The following is an 18,151-nucleotide window of genomic DNA, read 5'->3' as shown; positions in this document are numbered from 1 at the left end:
TGACTCGCTCTAGTTCATTTTATTACAAAATAATAAATCGTTGAATTTAATTTAAATACTTATTTTAAAAATAGAAACGAATCCAATCTCACTCAAAGATATATTTTTAAAAGTGGAAAGGAGTTTTTCTTTTGTTAAAAGATAATTACCATATTTTAAAAAAACATGCTTACATTTTCTTAATGGGAGATTAGAAAAATATAGCAATTTTTTTTTTCTTGTTAAAGAGATACCATCTCTACTTGCATAACTCATTTTCACCTATTCTTATAAGACATATTAATGGATTAATTCTATCCATTAAATAAAACACAAAATTTAAAATACACTTTTAAATGTTTTTCTTTAACCAAATTCATCCATAAATGATTTTACGCATTAGTAAAACTTTTCATAAACCTACAAGTTATAAAGTCTAAGGCTTCAAAATTATTTAACTATATTACCGTACTAAATGTGCAATGTAGAAGATTTTTTTTTTAATAAATAAAAAAAGAGATAGGATTAATTGGTTGAGTTCTGTTCAATATAGCCACTGCCATAAAATAAATTACGTGTAAGAAAATAAATTTATAAATATTTGTCATGCTAAATATTTAGGGAAGTATACTTAACTTCTGCAATGTTGTAGATTTATACTACCCACTTATGTTAGATGAAAAACATGTAAGTGAAAGGACGCATGTGTCCTTTTAGCCATATGAGGAGAAATTTAAGATTTGGAAATAAAATTATGACTAAATTATAAAAAATACTTTTCAACATTTTCCTTCCTTTGGAAAATATCCCATTCATTTCCAAAAGTTTCAATACTATTATTAATAATCTATAAATATTTCAAATATATATTCTAAACAAACATCTTTTAATATTTTTAATAAAAAGTTAATGCGATAGAATCTAAAACCACGTGATAATTAACCATCCATTTTTGCTCTAAAAAGTATTTTATCTCTAATTTCAAGAGAGCTTGCTTCTTCATTGTCTACTAAAATCTACCCTAATTTTCTTTAAAAAATGATAGCTTCTCTCTTTAAACTCAATTCAAACAAGTCTTCCATATCAATTGCTACATTGTTTCAGATGTTGTCACGTTAACTTTTTTTTTTTTTATGTTTAATTAAAGGATAACATTGGAAATTTGAAAATGCTTTTTTTTTTTAGAAATAACAAAGTTTAGGAGTATCTTAATTTTTATATAAGCTAACTCCATGTTGCCCGTTCATGTGGCCGCCATTAGCCATTTGTATATAAATAAGAAAAGTATTTATGTTATATGTGTTAGTATCTATATTTTTATCACTCTCTAATATTTGTCACAAATTTAATGGTGATCGGTAGAAGATAAATGCACATAAGTATTCTTTTTTAATAAATAATCTATGAACTCTAACTATCATGGATTGACTCATAGGTCTCAAGAGTCAAGTGTAAGACTCATTATCTATTTAGGAATTAAATAGATTTATTGTGTATCCCCTTAACAAAATAATTAAAAAAGATAAACAATCCATATTTTCTTACGTGCTTCATTGATTTGCTCCTTGTTTTTCATTTCTCATTTTTAAAAAATTGTGCTATGTTTAAATATTTTTAAATATTACAATTTTAATTAAATTAAACGAATAATGTTAAAAGAATAACAAACCAGGTATGGAATGGCACTGCCTTGGCTCATATCATCTCGGAATCGTGTACGTCACACGTGAAATTTCAACCTCTCTATAATCACGCAGTTGACCATTTTACCCTTAAATATTATACGAATTTCCTCCTGAATACCCCGAACTCACTCTTCCCTCTCTGTTTTTCAAACCACTTACTTCCACTTCCAATTGCGTCGCCGCGAAGTTCAAAATCGCACTCCGCCGGCGCCGCTGCTTCCATCAACGGCAACTCCCTTCCACCTCCGTCAATTTTCCACGCGTTTACCATCCAAAAAATCTCTTATAAAACCGCTCCAACTCATCATCGTCACAGTCAATAATCTTCAGCTTCCGTAGAAATCAAAATCTGCAGTTAATCTGAATTCGTCTCAACCGCAGCATCGGAATCCGTTCAAATCAGCATCCTCTCCGTCCGATTCCTCTTCGACCGAGCCTTCGGAAATGTCTCGTCGGAGCGATTTCCCGCGGATTACGACGATCGCGCTGATCAGCGTTTTCGTGGCGGTCTTCGTGGCGGAGATTACGAAGGCGGCGGCGACCGCGGCGATTCTGATCACCGTCGATCAATCCGGTAGAGGAAATTTTACGAAGATTCAAGACGCAATCGACGCGGTGCCGGTTAATAACGTAGAACAGGTGTTTATCGCCGTGAAGCCGGGGATTTACAGAGAGAAGGTGATCGTTCCGGCGAACAAACCGTTTATCACGATCAGCGGAAGAAGAGCAGTTGATACGATCGTGACTTGGAACGATAGCAGAATCACTTATAATTCTGCAACTCTCGCCGTTTTGGCTTCCGATTTCGTCGGACGATACCTCACAATTCAGGTTCTTACTTTAGACGGGAATTTTTTTTTTTAAGTTATATATATGTGTGTGTATATTTTAGGTTTAAATATGGATTTCTTCTCTGTTTTGTTTTTGACTCTTTAAATTCTAACATTTTTAGTTCAAATATTTTGGCTCTTTGAATTCTTACATTTTGATTTCTATGGCTTCATTTACTAAACTTTATTTTCGGTATTTATCTTCTTTATCAACCCTTTCTCTCTCTCTCTAAAAAAAATTTGTTCTATTTTTACAGTGGTTCATTTTCTATCTTATATTTTTATAACCTTCTTAGTTTAGATTCTATTTTAGTAATCTAAATCTAAAAAATTCATTTTGATCTTATAATTTTAACTAAATTGATCATTTCATTAAAAGTATAGAAATTAAAATAGATGCTTTCTAGGTATAAAAACAAAAAATAACAAAAAAAAAATTATTAAAATAATATATAAATATATTTTCTTTAATTTAACGAATATTTTTAAAACGTTCCTTCTTTTTAAGTATTACAAGGCAAAAGAAAATGTCATCGTATGAGTAAGATTTTTCAGCCCTCGTCAGCTGATTAAAACATATTTGTCAGAGGTTGGAGATTTAATTTTTTCTCTCATATTTGTTTAGTAAAAAGCAAGAATTTTCAAAATAGAAAACAAAGGCGAAAAACATTATTTATCATCGTTTGGTTTTTGTCTTATTTTATAATGATTTAATTTTTAATTTTAAATTTTAAAAAACAAAGTTTGTTCCTAACAGCCTCTTTGTCCCGGGCATTTTTCACTTTTTGAAAACTCCTTTCACGCCTTAACAAAATTCCAAAAATTGAGAACATGTAACGAAAGTTATTATTTTTAGTTTTTAAAATATACTACAAATGGAAAAAAAAAGTATTTCTTCATAAGCCTAATACCAAAAAATGATAAGCTAAAGGTAAAAAAGAAAAATAATTCCAATAGTCCTAAATTTTTATTCACTTCAATTTGCTAGGTCAAAATTAGACTTTACTCATTAATAAGAATATAACATATGTATTGTTTTTTTTTTTAGAAATAACATATGTATTGTTATTACATAAACAAAATTTTAAAAAAATGCATTCATTTTCATTTTTTTTTATAAATTAAGAAAATTCACTAAAAAAGTCTCTATTTAAAGATAATGTTATTTATTTATTTATTGATATAAAGAATAATTTGATTGACTTTGTTTGTCGGGTTATTGAAGAACGGGTTCGGGCCGGGTGCGCAAGCGGTGGCGCTACGGGTATCCGGAGACAGGGTGTCGTTCAATGCGTGCAGGTTTTTGGGGCATCAGGACACCCTTCTGGACGACATCGGCCGCCATTACTACAAGAGCTGTTACATCGAAGGAGCCACCGATTTCATTTGCGGAAACGCAGCTTCCCTCTTCGAGGTTCATTTCGTTTCATCTCCTTGTTGGGCCTATTGGGCTGGGATGGAGTTTTAACGTTATTGGGCTTTCTTTTTGTTTTGGGCTTCTACAGAATTGCCATCTGCATTCGGTGTCGGACGCGGTGGGGACCATCACGGCCCAACGGAGGGAGTCCCCGTCGGAGACTACGGGGTTCAGTTTCATGGGGTGCAAGATTACGGGCATAAACTCCGCCGTTTTGGGAAGGCCGTGGGGGGCCTACTCTAGGGTCGTGTTTGGATACACGTATATGTCTGATCTTATTCTGCCCCAGGGCTGGGATGACTGGCAAGACCCATCCAAACACAGGTTCCTTTTTTAGTTTTGTAAATAATTAAAATTAAAAGTTAATTCATCAACTAATTAAACTTGTGAAATTGGGCAGCACGGTGTACTATGGGCAATACAGATGTTATGGGAAAGGAGCCAATCCGTCCAGAAGGGTACCATGGTCATTAACCAACATGACCAGCCAAGAAGCTGCACCATTCTTCAACAAGAGCTTCATCGGCGCCGCCGATTGGCTCCGGCCGCTCCCAACCACTTTCAAGAGAGCCTTCTCTTCCAAACCTTAACCAAAAATAATTTAAAACAAATTAAATTCCCCCCCTTTTTTTACATACATATATTCACAATTCAATCTCAATACTCCAACGTAAACTTAATAAATCAATAAATATTACATCATTCTTTCCTACCTTATTGGCTCTAGTTCTTGTCAAAGTCAACAATATCCTAAGTACTCTATATAACTCTATGATATTTTTCGAATTTTACTTTTGATTTCACTCCAAAGTGTTAAGCATCCCACATTGAAAAGAAAAGGGACCTAACAAACAATGATTTATAATAGACATAAGCTACTGCTCTCATTGCCAATTGATTTTGAGATGAAACCTTATTAATATTGATGTAAAGATATTGTACTCATGACCAATGAATATATTGTCCCTCACTTATATACCTGTAAGTCTTCTCATTATTTAGTCAATATTAGACTTTGGTTGAAACAGTTCTCCTTGTCTATCTTTTATTGCTCTAGTTCTCTGCAGAACTAACCATTGAAAATAAGAAGATTTGAACAACCCTCAAATATTGGGTTCTTTGTAATTGGGCTGTTTTGGTTGGACATTTTGATCTAGTTATTTTAGGTGTGGTTGTTGTCTGGGTATAATGCAACCAGATGATTGGAATTTAGAATTCTTGAAAGGGTATATAATGATATCCAAGAAATTTTTTTATATTGGTCTACACCCAATTTTGCTCATAGTGCCATGCATGCAATATGGGTTAGCTAGTGGGTGGAGATATTTGAATATGGTATTTTGTAATTGTTGTCTTTTTCAGCCCTCATGTGCTGCTTGAGATTTTTCATGGGTGGGAATAGTAGAGTTTGAATTACGATCAAGCGTTTGGAATCAATTTAACATATGTATGATAGGACATTTTTAGTGATATGATGTGTGATTATTATTATAAAGATTTAATTTGTTGAAAATTTATGATGATAATAATTTAAATCATAACGTTTTATCTAATATTCGTATCTAGGGTTGAAAATTTTCCGTTCTACCTATGTCTTGTAAAAGAACAGGATTGCATAAATAGATCCGATAAGTATGCATGTATACGAGTTTGTATATTTATTTAGTTTACTTTCAAATTTAGGGACATGGAGAGAAGACAAGTGATTTCTAGGCAAGCAAATTTGTCAACATTGTCCTATTTAGGTCCACGAGATGTTGATAATAAACCAAGCATACTTTTTGGATTTCAATTTGGTGAACTATTCACTCTTTCACACGTCTTTTCTTGTACGTCAACAAGTTCTTTTTTTCCCTTTTACAGTTTCAAATTTGAGCAAAAAAAAAAAATACATATATTGTTTTAGACTTCAAATAGATTAAAAAAATTAACTTTTTTTCTTCCTGAAGAATCCTTTGCATGAAAAACCCTTTTCAAAATAATCGTGAACAAATACATTATTGAATGTCATTTTTAATCGTGCGAGGAGTATGTTGTGACGTAATATGATTAAATCATCAATAAATCAAAAAAACATAAGTTGATATGTTACCATTTTAAATATAATTAAATTACCAATGAACCAAATAGATTAGGATATAAATTTAATCATATATAGGATATCTAATAAAAAATAAAAAATGAGCCGTTATTATAATTGCATATTTGAATTTTTAATTTCACTATTATTTTCCCTCGATAAACTTATAAAATCATTGCAAATAAATCTTCTTATAATTTTGTTAATTTCAAGTTACAAGTGTGCAAAAATCATGCCTAAATTGCAAGCTAAGATGTCAGTTCTAATTACCATTTAAATTCTACATTCTAAACCTTAACCATACCATGAGAGTGTTACATTTATATCTTCAAATTTATAAAGCTAACTACTTGTAATGATAGAATTTAATTATGATGATTTTATAATCTTTATGGGATGTTAAACCGAGTATAGTTCAACGATAATTGACATATACTTCCAACAAGAGATTGTGAGTTCGAATCTCCTCCTTGATATATTGTACTAAAAAAAACCTTTATAGACTTAATTGTTCAAATTGATAATCAAGAGGGATGATCATATATAATAACCAGAATGGTTTTGTAGTGTGTTTGATATATACCTGAATAGAATCTATTTATACCCTTTGAACTTTTTAGACTAATCAATTAAAATTCTAAATTAAAAAAAAAACTAAAATGAAATTCTAATCTAATAATTAAATCAATTAAAACCACTTTTATAAGTGGATCAATATACACCATTTATTTAACTTTAACAGTTCTGATGTAGCCAAATTTCAAACAAAAGACAAAGATTTATTAATTTTAGGATAATATTTCCCTACTAATTAAATATATATAGACACACACGATGGATGGATGGATATATATATATATATAGTTTTTTTTAAATCAGTGTATACCTGCAAAATTTATAGATATATATATTTTTAAATATCCAAACTTTGTAGAATCCTAAACTAGTAATTATATCAATTACGATCTTAAACATTTATAAATTGATCAATATACTTTTTCTATCTAAATTATTATGTTTAGATTTGTTACAAACTAAGAAATTTAATGGAACTAATTTCAAACTTTGTGACAAGATTGATTAACTTGAGGATAATATAAAGTTCCCTACTAATTGGGCAGGTGGGTACTTTTTTGGGGAAAAAAAAGAAAAAAAAAAACTCTCCCCACTCTTCCTCTATGATGCCCTCCCCCATTCTATCAATGTGGATGGGTAGAAATTTCTACTTTCCATCAGTGTAGTTCTTTAACAATGGCAGAAAGGAGAATCATAATTGACTTTGAAATAATAAGTTCTTAATTTTATGTCATAGTTTTTGGATAACTTTTATTCTCTCTCTACAACATTTTTCCTTTTCGATGCTCTCTCGGACAAAATTATTTAATGGTAGTCGTCACAAGTAGTCACAATGCGACTATCCACTAATAATCGTTTGACACAATTCAAGATCTATCTCTAATTATATACTATTTATTGTAGGTTCAATTATTATATTATTGTTGTGAAATTTATTGGAACAATAATATACGAAAAGTGATTATAGGAGAAAAAATGCATGACTTTCTTGTTTTTCTCTCATTGATTGTCACCACGCGCATGGACTTTTATAGAGTAAGTGAGCTTGGCCATCAAGCATCGTACAAAGATCTAATGATCTTAATTAACAAGTAATTTGAGCAACAAGTAATATGGACATATGGACATATCGACTACCTGTCCCAACAGAAGAAATTCAAGAATAATATTTCCCTACGCAATCATTTATAATAATTGTTAATTTTTTAGATCCTATACTTTCAACTCTCCTCTCTCATTAATTATCTATCCATAATTCAATTAATTAAGATATATATTTCTAATAAAAAAGATGGGAGTTCGAGTCTATATTGAAATATTTATGCTTAAAAAAATAAAAAATAAAAGTTTGTCCCTCCCTTTGAAGGTGACAGGCTGGAAAAAATTGGAATGTAATAAAGAGCAGCGGCTGCCGCCGAAACTTTGATGCGCAACAAAAGAGAATCTCACACCACCTAATCACGCCCGCCGCATCATCAATCTCGACGGGACCTACGTTCTGTACACGTGGCAATCACCACACAACCGATTTTCTCCACACGTACTATCGAGTAGTGAGGAATTCATCGCCGTACAATTTTATCTTTTAAATCAATTTATATTACACATTTACCCTTAACGATAATCTCAATTTAATTTATTTTCTTTTGAAACAATTAATTTAATGTTATTTGGTTTAAATAGAAAAAAAGGGAAATAGAACTGTGTCTTAGCAAATTTAATGGAAATAGTTATTATGAAATTACTGCTAGAGGGTTTTTTTTAATGACAAATTGGAAATTTAAAATTACAAATCTTTTCATATATATAAAAGGTTGAATCATACAAAATATTCATAGACTTTAGGAGAAGTTTTAATAATTATTTTACTCAAATTTTAAAGTAGGTTTAAATTATGCTATTATCATTTGAAAAGTTGTAATGTGTTAGTTAGTGTTAAAATTTTCACTTTATATTAAAAAAAAGGAACAAAAAGAAAGAGAAAAAAGAAATTCAAATGGTTACAACTTTTTAAAAAAATTTCTATTTGTAAATCCCTCTTTATTTAATGAACAGGGACCATAAAGGAATATGATTTATAATTGTGGCAAAAATTTAACCTATTCTCTTCCTTTCTTGGATTAAATTGACAGAAGACCGACTCTCATTTCCATAAAATATAATAAATAAATATTAAAAGATAAGAACAATGTAAAATAAATAAAATAAAAGATAAAGGGCCCCACACGCAGCACGCATTTTGTAAGGCTATATAAGGAGGGCCTAATGTTCGAAAGGAACTTCACGTAAAAGCCTTCCTTCGCTCCTTTTCTGAGAAGCGCTGAAACTTCAGTAGCAGAGATGGGTTCTCTAATGGCCGGATGGAACTCTCCCGTCCAAGATCCTAAATCAGGTATTTGAAATGAATTTCTGTTCGTATTTTAACCGATTCATGAACTATTCATCGCATTGTTGTTTGCTTATCGCGATGGATGTTGATCGTGTGTGTAATTACCGCGAATTTTCAGTCAAGTTCAAGAGGAATCGATCGCTTACCAAAGAGGAAATCGAAGCTTACTGGAGATCGAAGAGGAAGTTGGAGGAAGAGCATCTCAGAGCGATTTCTATGCCGGTGGATCCTCATGTTGATCGCGATGTGGTCGGAATAGATTACAAAAGATCGAGTTCGTTTCCGCCTGCGAACGGCACGGCGGAAGAAGTATTTGTGAATCGGAGCGATTTCGAGAGGAAAAACCTAGAGAAATTGAAGCCAAATGACTGGTAAATTTAAGTCGTGTACCACTCGATCGTCGATTTTAGTGTTTGAAATTCAGGAACGAAATTAATAATAATAATTAAACCAGAGGTCATGTGCGGTTTAATTTCTGTTTTTTGTGCAGGTGGACGAGGAGCAACTCGGCTTTTCTGAATGAACCGCCGGTCCTCGACGGCGCTGCCAAAGCTTACGCGGCCTCGTTCAAGTTGAATCACAGTAACGGAATCGGTGCTTGACACACCTTTGATTGCACTCACGAAAGAGAGAAGAGAAGTTAAATTAAATACTAGTAATTAATGTAAAATTAAATTACATACATACATATATTATAAATATAATATTATAATTATTGTAAGATTTTGATTTCATTTCAGTTTGGTGTGTAATTTAGGATGTGAAGCTCTGAATTATGGTCAGAATCCAGACGTGTAGTGGCTCTTTGTAATTTGATCTTCTTCTCGGAGTTCTATAATATTTGGTATTATCTCTCTCGCCGTATTCCTTTCTTTTCTTTTCTTTTCCCAACTGTAACAATAATCTCTCTCTCTCTTGAGATTCATGCTTCTCCACGACAATATAATTTTTGTCACATTTTGGTGGTTTCTTTTATTATTGTAATTTAAATATGGAGGTGGTAATTTGAAAGCCGTGATAATAATAGTAAAATAAATAAATGGATAAAAATTGGACCATAATCGCTGTATGACTTTTGGGATTTCTTTCTTTCTTTTGCACTAATTTTTATGGTGTAACGATGTATATCAATATAATCATATCATTTATTTTTATGTGATAAATATACTTTTTTTTTATGTGGTAATTAAAGTGTCTCAAATTTTTAAATGTGTATTTTCATTACATTCTAGAAACTATTTTATTATTATTATTATTCTTAGATAAAAATACTATTTATTTTACCATGATAATTAATATCTTTTCTATTAATTAGCTTGAGATTTTAGATTTTTTTAATTTTTATTTTTTTGCATGTGAACTGAAGAGTGGTATTTATTGGTTTGTTTCCTTGACAATTGTAAATGGCAAAGCAATACGATCCATTGTCAATTTTGGGTAATTAAGGGAGAGTTGGAATGATATTAGTCCATTTCAAAAAAAAGAAAGGTTTCTAACTAGGTTTTTTTTAATAAATTTTAATTATGAATATAATATTTTTTAAAAGATAATTATAAATATGAGATGAATTTTGTTCATCATTGATTGAATTTAATGATAATAGTCAATATGTTTTTACTTTATGCATCATTAATTTATATAATCGATTTAGATATTGATTAATAATAATCATAAATGTGAAAACGAGCATAGCTCAGCAGTAATTGTCATATATCTCCAACCAGTAAATTGTGTGTTCGATCTCCACCCCTACATGTTGTACTAAAAAAATAATTATAATAATATTATTAATTAATCTAGTTATTATTTACCGACTGATAATTTATTTACGTGTTTTGTATTTGTAATGAGCTCATTTGAGTCTCTTCCTTGAATATTTTATCTCATTATACTAGATCTATGCACTTTTTTTTTAAATGAACTTTTGTTAGATATGATTTATCTTCCAATTTTACATTGATATAAACGTGTGAAGATTAAGTCTTTAATGATGGAAAAAATAAATGACATTCAATGAGCCATTTACCTTTAATGGTCTAGTTTTATTATTGAATAAGTACTTTCAATTACAATTTTAAATAAATATGTATTCTTTTGCTAATACAATGATGGCATATATTCATCTAATTATTAAAATTTTAATTTCAATTTTGGTGTCCAACACATTATTTATAATTATATAAAAGATTATTTGATTGAATTCGCCAAATTAAGTGTACCCGCAGATCACTCTCCTATATATGATGGAGTCAAAGTCTTCTCAAAGGTATGCAAATTGTTGCACCCAATCTCTTACTCTCCAACTTTGCTCTTCCGACCTGAATCCTAAATTAAGATTCAAAATATATTTGGCAAAGCACCACACAAGTGTTAAGTTTTGACGCTTCAGTGATTCCAGGGAAGGAGATAATCACTTCATTTTAGTTTGGTTCGACCAGGTAGTTCAGCTAACCTAGATCGCCACGTCGCCTTGTTCTAAAATTTACCATCAACACTTTTAATTTTCAATAGATACATAAGTAAAATCTAATAGAAACCTATTAGACACTCATTTTAAAATTCAAAAATTTATTAGAGAATAGAGATATCTATAAAGCTTAGAGAATTTGTAATTAAATATTTTTAGTACATTCTAGTATTATTTGGTTAAAGAGAGATCATCTCTCTTTCTTTTAGCTTACATGCGTTTGTCTCGAAGAGCTCGTCTCTTTTTGAAACTAAAATTTTGAGCTTATACCTTCTCATATTCCTTTTTTTTTTGGTTAATTCAATAATGAGCGGAGAGATTCAAATTTCTCACCTTGAGATACAGCAATGTATTTTGACCAATTATGTCATGCTTAAGTAACTTTCATACTCTTTATTTGTATTCTTATGATAAAGCGCATACATAACCAAAACGAACATAGTTTAGTGGTAATTGACATATATCTCCAATCAAGAGATTGTGAGTTCGATCCTCATCCTTTCATATTATATTAAAAAAAAAAAGCACATAAAGTTCAGTTTACTGGAGTAGAATTTACCATGTCAATTTTATCTCAAAGTATCCGGAGATTTTTGTGATTGTTCTTACAAGTTACAAGTCAACTCTTTTTATTTTCTTGCAATATTATAACCGTAATATTATAACCATTACATTTAGTGGCATGCTATTCAATTATATTTAGTTTCTTTACAAATTTAATTAGTAGTTTTTTAGGTTAAATATACCTATTGATTTTTAATCTTTAAGTAATATCAACTTGGTTTTTGATATTTTTAAATTTCTCAAATTTAGCCAAATGTATAAAAGATTCCGAATTAGGTCTTTCCTACCCAATCGTTAAATAAGATTTGTTAACAAAAAGTTAATGTATCATTAAATTATTGTTTTATTGATATATTTAAACATATGAATACGCCACTGGAATGATAGACATATAAAACAAACTCTCGGTACTTATCAAGAAAGTCCCTTTTTTTCTTGAAGTTGCATGACCACAAATATATTAACAAAATAATAATTTAATAATTCTATTATCTTTCCATTAACAAATTTTAACCCATTTTTTTATGGAAAACTTAATTAAAACTTTAAAGTATATTAAAGATAGTACTAAAATAAAAAAGTATACTAAAGATAAAATTAAAAATTTTAAAATATTAATGACTATATTGTAAAAAGTAATTAAATAAATAAAAAGATTAAAGACTATTTTGATATATTTATGCATCTGAGATGTAATGATGCACAATTGGAAACGGATGGGGTAAAGGTGGGGTCTATTTGTTGGACTTTATTTAAACATGTAAAGTAAACCCACGCTTTAGAAAATTGTAAATGGGCCTGGTGGGCCCAGCTTTGAACGGCTAGGCCCACTCACTAGTGCCTATTTTAGTCGTGGTCATGGTCTTGTCAACCTTAGTTTCTCCTCTATTTATTTTTTCATTTTATTTTTCAAAGAAGATTCGCGAATGTTACATTATATTTATTTTTTTAATAAAATAATATTTTTATTTGTATTTTGAAAAAATTGAAAACATGAAACATGTTGAATTTCTACACAACCATGAAAAATAGGAATAGTAGCAAACACTTAAAAGGTTTTTTTTTAATAATGCTATTTTCGAAAGTAATTACGAAAATATGCCACTTCCCAAACTATTTTAAAAAATAATGTTTTAGAAATAGCAGGTCTCTTCCTCAAGAGACGACCTGAAGTGGCAAACGCTGGTCGTCTCTAGCTAACGTGGCGCTTTAAATTTTTTTTAAAAAATAAGGCACATGTTTGGCGGGATTTCGAAAATCCTGCTTGATTAAGGCAAAAACAAAAAACCTATTATATATATATAACTCAACGTTTTAAAACAAAATGTATGTTGTTGTGCAATGGATAATAGACTGCCTCGTAAGTAAAAAGTCACAAGGTCGAATGATAATGTTGGTGTTTTTTTTTCCTGTGTTGGTAATATTAAACTTACCAAATGGTCTCTTATCACTGCGCCACAAAACATTATTTTTTGAAATAGTTTGGTGAGTGGCATATTTTCGTAATTATTTCCGAAAATAACATTATAAAAAAAATCCCGTGATTCTAAAAAATTGCATAAGAAAAAAGAAACAAAATAAAAAAAGCGTTATCACTCCCAAAAAGGTATATTTTAGGCTATAAACTTTTGAAAAACCATTTTTTTATCGGTCAATGTATTACATGTTTCTAAAATTTAATGACAAAAATCGATATGACTATATTTTTAAGTGGACTAACATGAAACCTTGAAGTTTTTAGGTGGTTTTTTTATACCCATTTTAGTCAGCTTAACTATTGTTTTTTTTTTCCTCATGAGTTAAAAGAAAGGCTTATAAACACCATTTCTATTAATTTTTTTTTCTTTTTTTGGTGTTACTTCTTAAATATATTGTCATAATCTAAAGTAAAATTTGTGAATAAAAAATAATAGTTTTTAAATTTAGCCAAAAAGTTAGATGCATTTTTAAGAAACGTAAAGAAAAAATATAAAAAAAAATCAGAAACAAAAAAACATAATTTTTCTAAATCAGTGAACTCAAAATAATGTGATTATTGTGCTTTCACAGACTGATATGATAAATTTGCTAAATTTTGTAGTAGATAAAATAGGTAAAATAATCCATACAATTTTATAAATTCAAATTCATACCATCATATCCATTTATTTATAATAGGATGAAGAAAACTAAAGCAACTAATATCTTAATCAAATAAATTTAGATACTTAAACCAAGGAATTAGAAATCTAATTCATATCCTAAATTATATCCAAATCTTAATCAGACATGATACAAAAGAAACCAATAATTCAAATTATATCAAATCATATCCACCTTCGTTCTTCTATTTTTAGTTTTTAATTTTTAATTTGGAAAATTAAGAGTTGTTTGAGAGTTTTCAACTTTTGAAAAACCTTTTTTCTCTTTTAAATGGTGAGTAAACTTCTTTTTAAAAGTAATTTTTTAAACACATTTCTATTTTTCAAAATCTATTTTTTTTTTTGCATTTGTTTTTCTAACAAATTAATCTTTCTCTAACTTTTGCCTCTTAAAATATTTTCCTCTCGCTAAATTTATTTCTCTAAATTTTCATATCTCTATTATTTTTATATTCTTTTTTCTTTTAATATTTTTCTCCAATCAATATGAACTTAACTGAGTAGTAATTGACATTTATATTTAATAAGAGGTCATGACTTTGAATCCCAATACTAAAAAATATTTTTCTTCTCTATTATCATCAATTGTCCTAAAATATTATGTTATAGTGATATTTTAATTAATATTTAAAATCAGCTATTTTTTAAATAAAGTAATTATTACTAAAAAACAAACTGATTATAATTATAAAACAAATCAAGAACTAATATTTCGAAATAAAACCTATATTCTAAACTAATTTTATAAAAAGCTGTCTGTTTATAAATAATTTATAAGGGACAAACCAGACTACCGGCACAATTTGTTTTTATCATTATTTTTAATAAATTATAATCGAGACCGATCATAAATTTATTTATGTCTTCAAATTAATTTTAAAATTGATTGTATCTTTCTCACAACTGTGTCATGACTTAGCCAATTAAATCAACTCACGTGAAGATATGACCCAAACCCATGTAATTTTGAGAAGAAGATTCATATCAGATATAAAAGATTCGAGGATGTCGTCTCTCATCCGTTAAAGTCATCAAGAAATCAGAGGATAAAGGATTGTTTAAAGAGATTGAAGACTCTCTTTAGAGTTGAGGTCCTTAAAAAAAAAACCTGAAGAAATTTCACAAATAACAATCCGACTTCAACAAGCTATTAGCCGAAAATTTTGCTTAAATTTCATGAAGCAATAATTAAGTTGAACACTTCATCAAGCTATCAAGCCAAAGATCTCAAAAGATCTTCAACAAACTCAAATCTGTTAAAAATATAAAAGATCTTTCAATAAGTTAAAAGTTGGGAAAAACATGAGAAGATTTGTTTTTTCTTTATTATTATTTTGTTTTAAGAAAACCATGAGAAATTTATATATTAGAGATTGTAATACACATGTATAAATACAAATCAAGTTAATTAGATTCAAATTTCTCTTCTCATAAATTCTTCACGAACACTTTTGAATATTATTTTTTACTCTTTAAATTTTGTATAAAAAATTATTAATTTTTCATGTAATTCGTTGACTACCTCATTCTCTTATTTGCTAAACCCAGTCAACCAGCTGAATGGTTTGGATTAGTTGGTTAGAAAAAGAAAGACTCTAAAATTTAATTTGTAGATTCCTCTTCTTCTTCAAGCATTCTTCCTAAAAAATAGCAGGAAGTTACAGCTTGAGAGAGAGCAAAGTTGAGTGAGAAATCTTGTTGGGAGTGTGCTATTTAGGTATGGGTAAGGCATACTGAGGCCGAGAGAAGAATATTGAAGAGCTTTCATTGTGTTTTTGTGCTGGTAAAGCTGAGGGTGAGTTCAGTAATGTTTTCTCAGTAATTAATTCTGATTTAGTGAAGTGACTAAAGTGGATGTAGATCAATTTTATGATCGAACCACTACAAATCACTGTGTTCTTCTTTCTCTCTTCTATCCGTTATTTTTACTTCATTGTTGGCTCATTGGGAATTGGTTCTTCTGATATATTGGTTTATCGATTTGCTACATGTGATAACCTGTACTTGAAGCATTGAGTATTACATTTCATTAATTATTTAACAAAATCTAGCTAAGGAAATTTGACATTTAACCTACTGCCCTTTGATTTCAAACACCTCATATAGACACATTTATTGATGAGGTGTTTTACTTAAATATTAATTTGTCATGCGCATACATTAAAATGGTTAATCTTTTCAAATTTCAAACACTAAAATAAAATATTTAAAAGTTTAGAAAATAAAAAGAGCACAAAAATTAGAGAGAATTTTAAAAATTTGACTACTCTCCTCTCCTTAAATGATGGATTAGAAAAACGTCACAGAGTATAGCTTAGCAAGTTAAAGCATATGTATCCCCTAAAAAAATGAATTAATCTGCCCCTGAAAAAATGAATTTTAAGAATGAAAGTAAAATATAAAAGAAAAATTTATGTATTTATTACTTATTGAAAAATTATACGAAAAAGGACAGAATACCAAAAGAAAACTTTCTTTCATAATTATTTTCATTTTTCAATCCCTTTTCTCTCCTACTAAAAGGAAATTGATTATTGGGCATGGTCATGCTATCTTATTCTTTACTTCACAATAATTGTTTTCTTTATCGTTAAGCAATATTTAATTTTCTTCATTTAAGGAAAAAAACAGAAGGAATGATGCTAGGCTACTTATTGAACTTGCTTTATTTTCTCCTATTATTTTCTGTCTTACTTTTATTAATTATATTGGAGATTAGTTAAAAGAAAGGAAGTAAAAAAAAAAAAAAAAAAAAGGAAATCAAGTGGGAAAACAACTTATTGCAGTTTTTTTTAATTAAGCTAAATTATTTTTTTAGTCGTTCATTTTAATTTAATATCTATTCGTTTAAAAGTTTTGTTATCTCATCTCTAATTAAAGCGTATTTAGGGTTTGCAAATTTAATCTAATAAGTTGTTCAAAATTATAGAGTGAATGTAAAAGAAAATGATATATTTTTACTCGTCATTCATTTTAATTGAGTCATCCTTCATTTTAAAGTTTCATTATTCTCTTCTTTCATGTTAGTAAACTAGAAAAAGAAAGGATCTATATATATTTTATTTTACTCCCATTTATTTATCAATTAGCAAAATAATATTTTAAATTGGCCAATCTTCTCCGATACAACTAGTTATTTTAGATCTAGTAAGTTTTTTTTTTTTTTTTTTTTTTTTAATTTCAACATGTGGGTAGGAGGTTTAACCTCCCACCTCTTAAACATTACACATATACACATATATTTCCAAATTAATACTGTAGACATGTCCAACTCATTAAATCAATATTAAACTAATTTTAGTTAGTTAATAAAGGTAAATTAATGTCTCCAACTTGCTCATAACTCATCGAGTTTAGGAACTAATCTGCGATCAAGATGTCATGAGTTCGACTCTCCCCATACATGTTGTACTAAAAAATTGTCAATTAGTCTCGCCTGATAAATAAGGCAAGATGATACTTAGTGAGTGGACATAAATGGAGATGAAGAATTAAACTATTTAATGTTAAAAAAAATTATTATTACTCTTTTAAGATTTATAATGAGAAGTTGGAAAAAATTTTGGCAGAAGTAGTCTAATTAGTAATAACACATCTCTTTTTTTTTTTTTTTTTTGTCAATTCACTGGATAATTTTAGTCAAATCTAATATTCGCCGACTTAAAAGAGGTATAATTAAAAATATTAAAAATAAATCGACACTTTTAATTAAAAAATTTCTCGAACATTATACTTAGATATTAAAATAAATAATAAAAAGAAAGAAAGAAAAAAAAGTTTGTCGAGTTTGTTGAAAAGTCGGATAGAAATTTCATTCAAAATGACCGCTTAAGCAACCGTTTGCCGTCAAAGTAAGTCTCCGAGCCAGAGCCAACAACCAACATGCGGGGCTAATTTCGTCTTTTCGCATTTTCCATGCAAGCTTCAATGTTTGTTTTCATCTCTTCAAAAAACAAATCCGAGGCTACAAACGTAATTTCGATCCGTTCAAATTTTGCTAATAAATACCATATATTGGTTCTT

The 18,151-nt window shown here is 29.2% G+C and overlaps 2 protein-coding genes across 3 annotated transcripts; both read left to right on the top strand.

Annotated features, from left to right (window-relative positions):
• Nucleotides 1-1,718: 1,718 nt before the first annotated feature.
• LOC111013943 (putative pectinesterase 11) lies at nt 1,719-4,887 on the top strand. The gene is made up of 4 exons (XM_022288498.2): nt 1,719-2,495; nt 3,720-3,908; nt 4,000-4,235; nt 4,312-4,887. The coding sequence occupies exons 1-4, from the start codon at nt 2,109-2,111 to the stop codon at nt 4,499-4,501; spliced, it is 1,002 nt and encodes a 333-aa protein (XP_022144190.1). The 5' UTR covers nt 1,719-2,108; the 3' UTR covers nt 4,502-4,887.
• A 3,946-nt stretch (nt 4,888-8,833) lies between these two features.
• LOC111014033 (uncharacterized) lies at nt 8,834-9,813 on the top strand. 2 transcript variants are annotated; one of them, XR_015792984.1, is made up of 4 exons: nt 8,834-8,959; nt 9,075-9,327; nt 9,447-9,620; nt 9,714-9,813. XR_015792984.1 is itself a non-coding variant. In XM_022288630.2 (3 exons), exons 1-3 carry the CDS (start codon nt 8,908-8,910, stop codon nt 9,556-9,558), a joined length of 417 nt encoding a protein of 138 aa, XP_022144322.1. In that variant the 5' UTR covers nt 8,834-8,907; the 3' UTR covers nt 9,559-9,813. The 2 variants fall into 2 exon arrangements, 1 of the variants encoding a protein (XP_022144322.1); XM_022288630.2 differs by having other exon boundaries at nt 9,447-9,813.
• The last annotated feature ends 8,338 nt before the right edge of the window (nt 9,814-18,151 follow it).

Source organism: Momordica charantia, assembly GCF_013281855.1.
Source record: "Momordica charantia cultivar OHB3-1 chromosome 8 unlocalized genomic scaffold, Mcharantia_2.0 BLBB01000008.1, whole genome shotgun sequence".
Lineage (NCBI taxonomy): Eukaryota > Viridiplantae > Streptophyta > Magnoliopsida > Cucurbitales > Cucurbitaceae > Momordica > Momordica charantia.
Note: the sequence above shows the minus strand (reverse complement) of the source record. Positions and strands in the feature narration are given on the sequence as shown.

What these genes read in the sequence shown, in the direction of transcription:
- LOC111013943 (XM_022288498.2), top strand. Translation starts at nt 2,109, where the DNA reads ATGTCTCGTCGGAGCGATTTCCCGCGGATTACGACGATCGCGCTGATC. An exon ending in GACGATACCTCACAATTCAG is followed by an intron (nt 2,496 to 3,719) that starts GTTCTTACTTTA and finishes GGGTTATTGAAG; the next exon opens with AACGGGTTCGGGCCGGGTGC. An exon ending in ACGCAGCTTCCCTCTTCGAG is followed by an intron (nt 3,909 to 3,999) that starts GTTCATTTCGTT and finishes GGGCTTCTACAG; the next exon opens with AATTGCCATCTGCATTCGGT.
- LOC111014033 (XM_022288630.2), top strand. Translation starts at nt 8,908, where the DNA reads ATGGGTTCTCTAATGGCCGGATGGAACTCTCCCGTCCAAGATCCTAAA. An exon ending in CGTCCAAGATCCTAAATCAG is followed by an intron (nt 8,960 to 9,074) that starts GTATTTGAAATG and finishes GCGAATTTTCAG; the next exon opens with TCAAGTTCAAGAGGAATCGA. An exon ending in AAATTGAAGCCAAATGACTG is followed by an intron (nt 9,328 to 9,446) that starts GTAAATTTAAGT and finishes TTTTTTGTGCAG; the next exon opens with GTGGACGAGGAGCAACTCGG.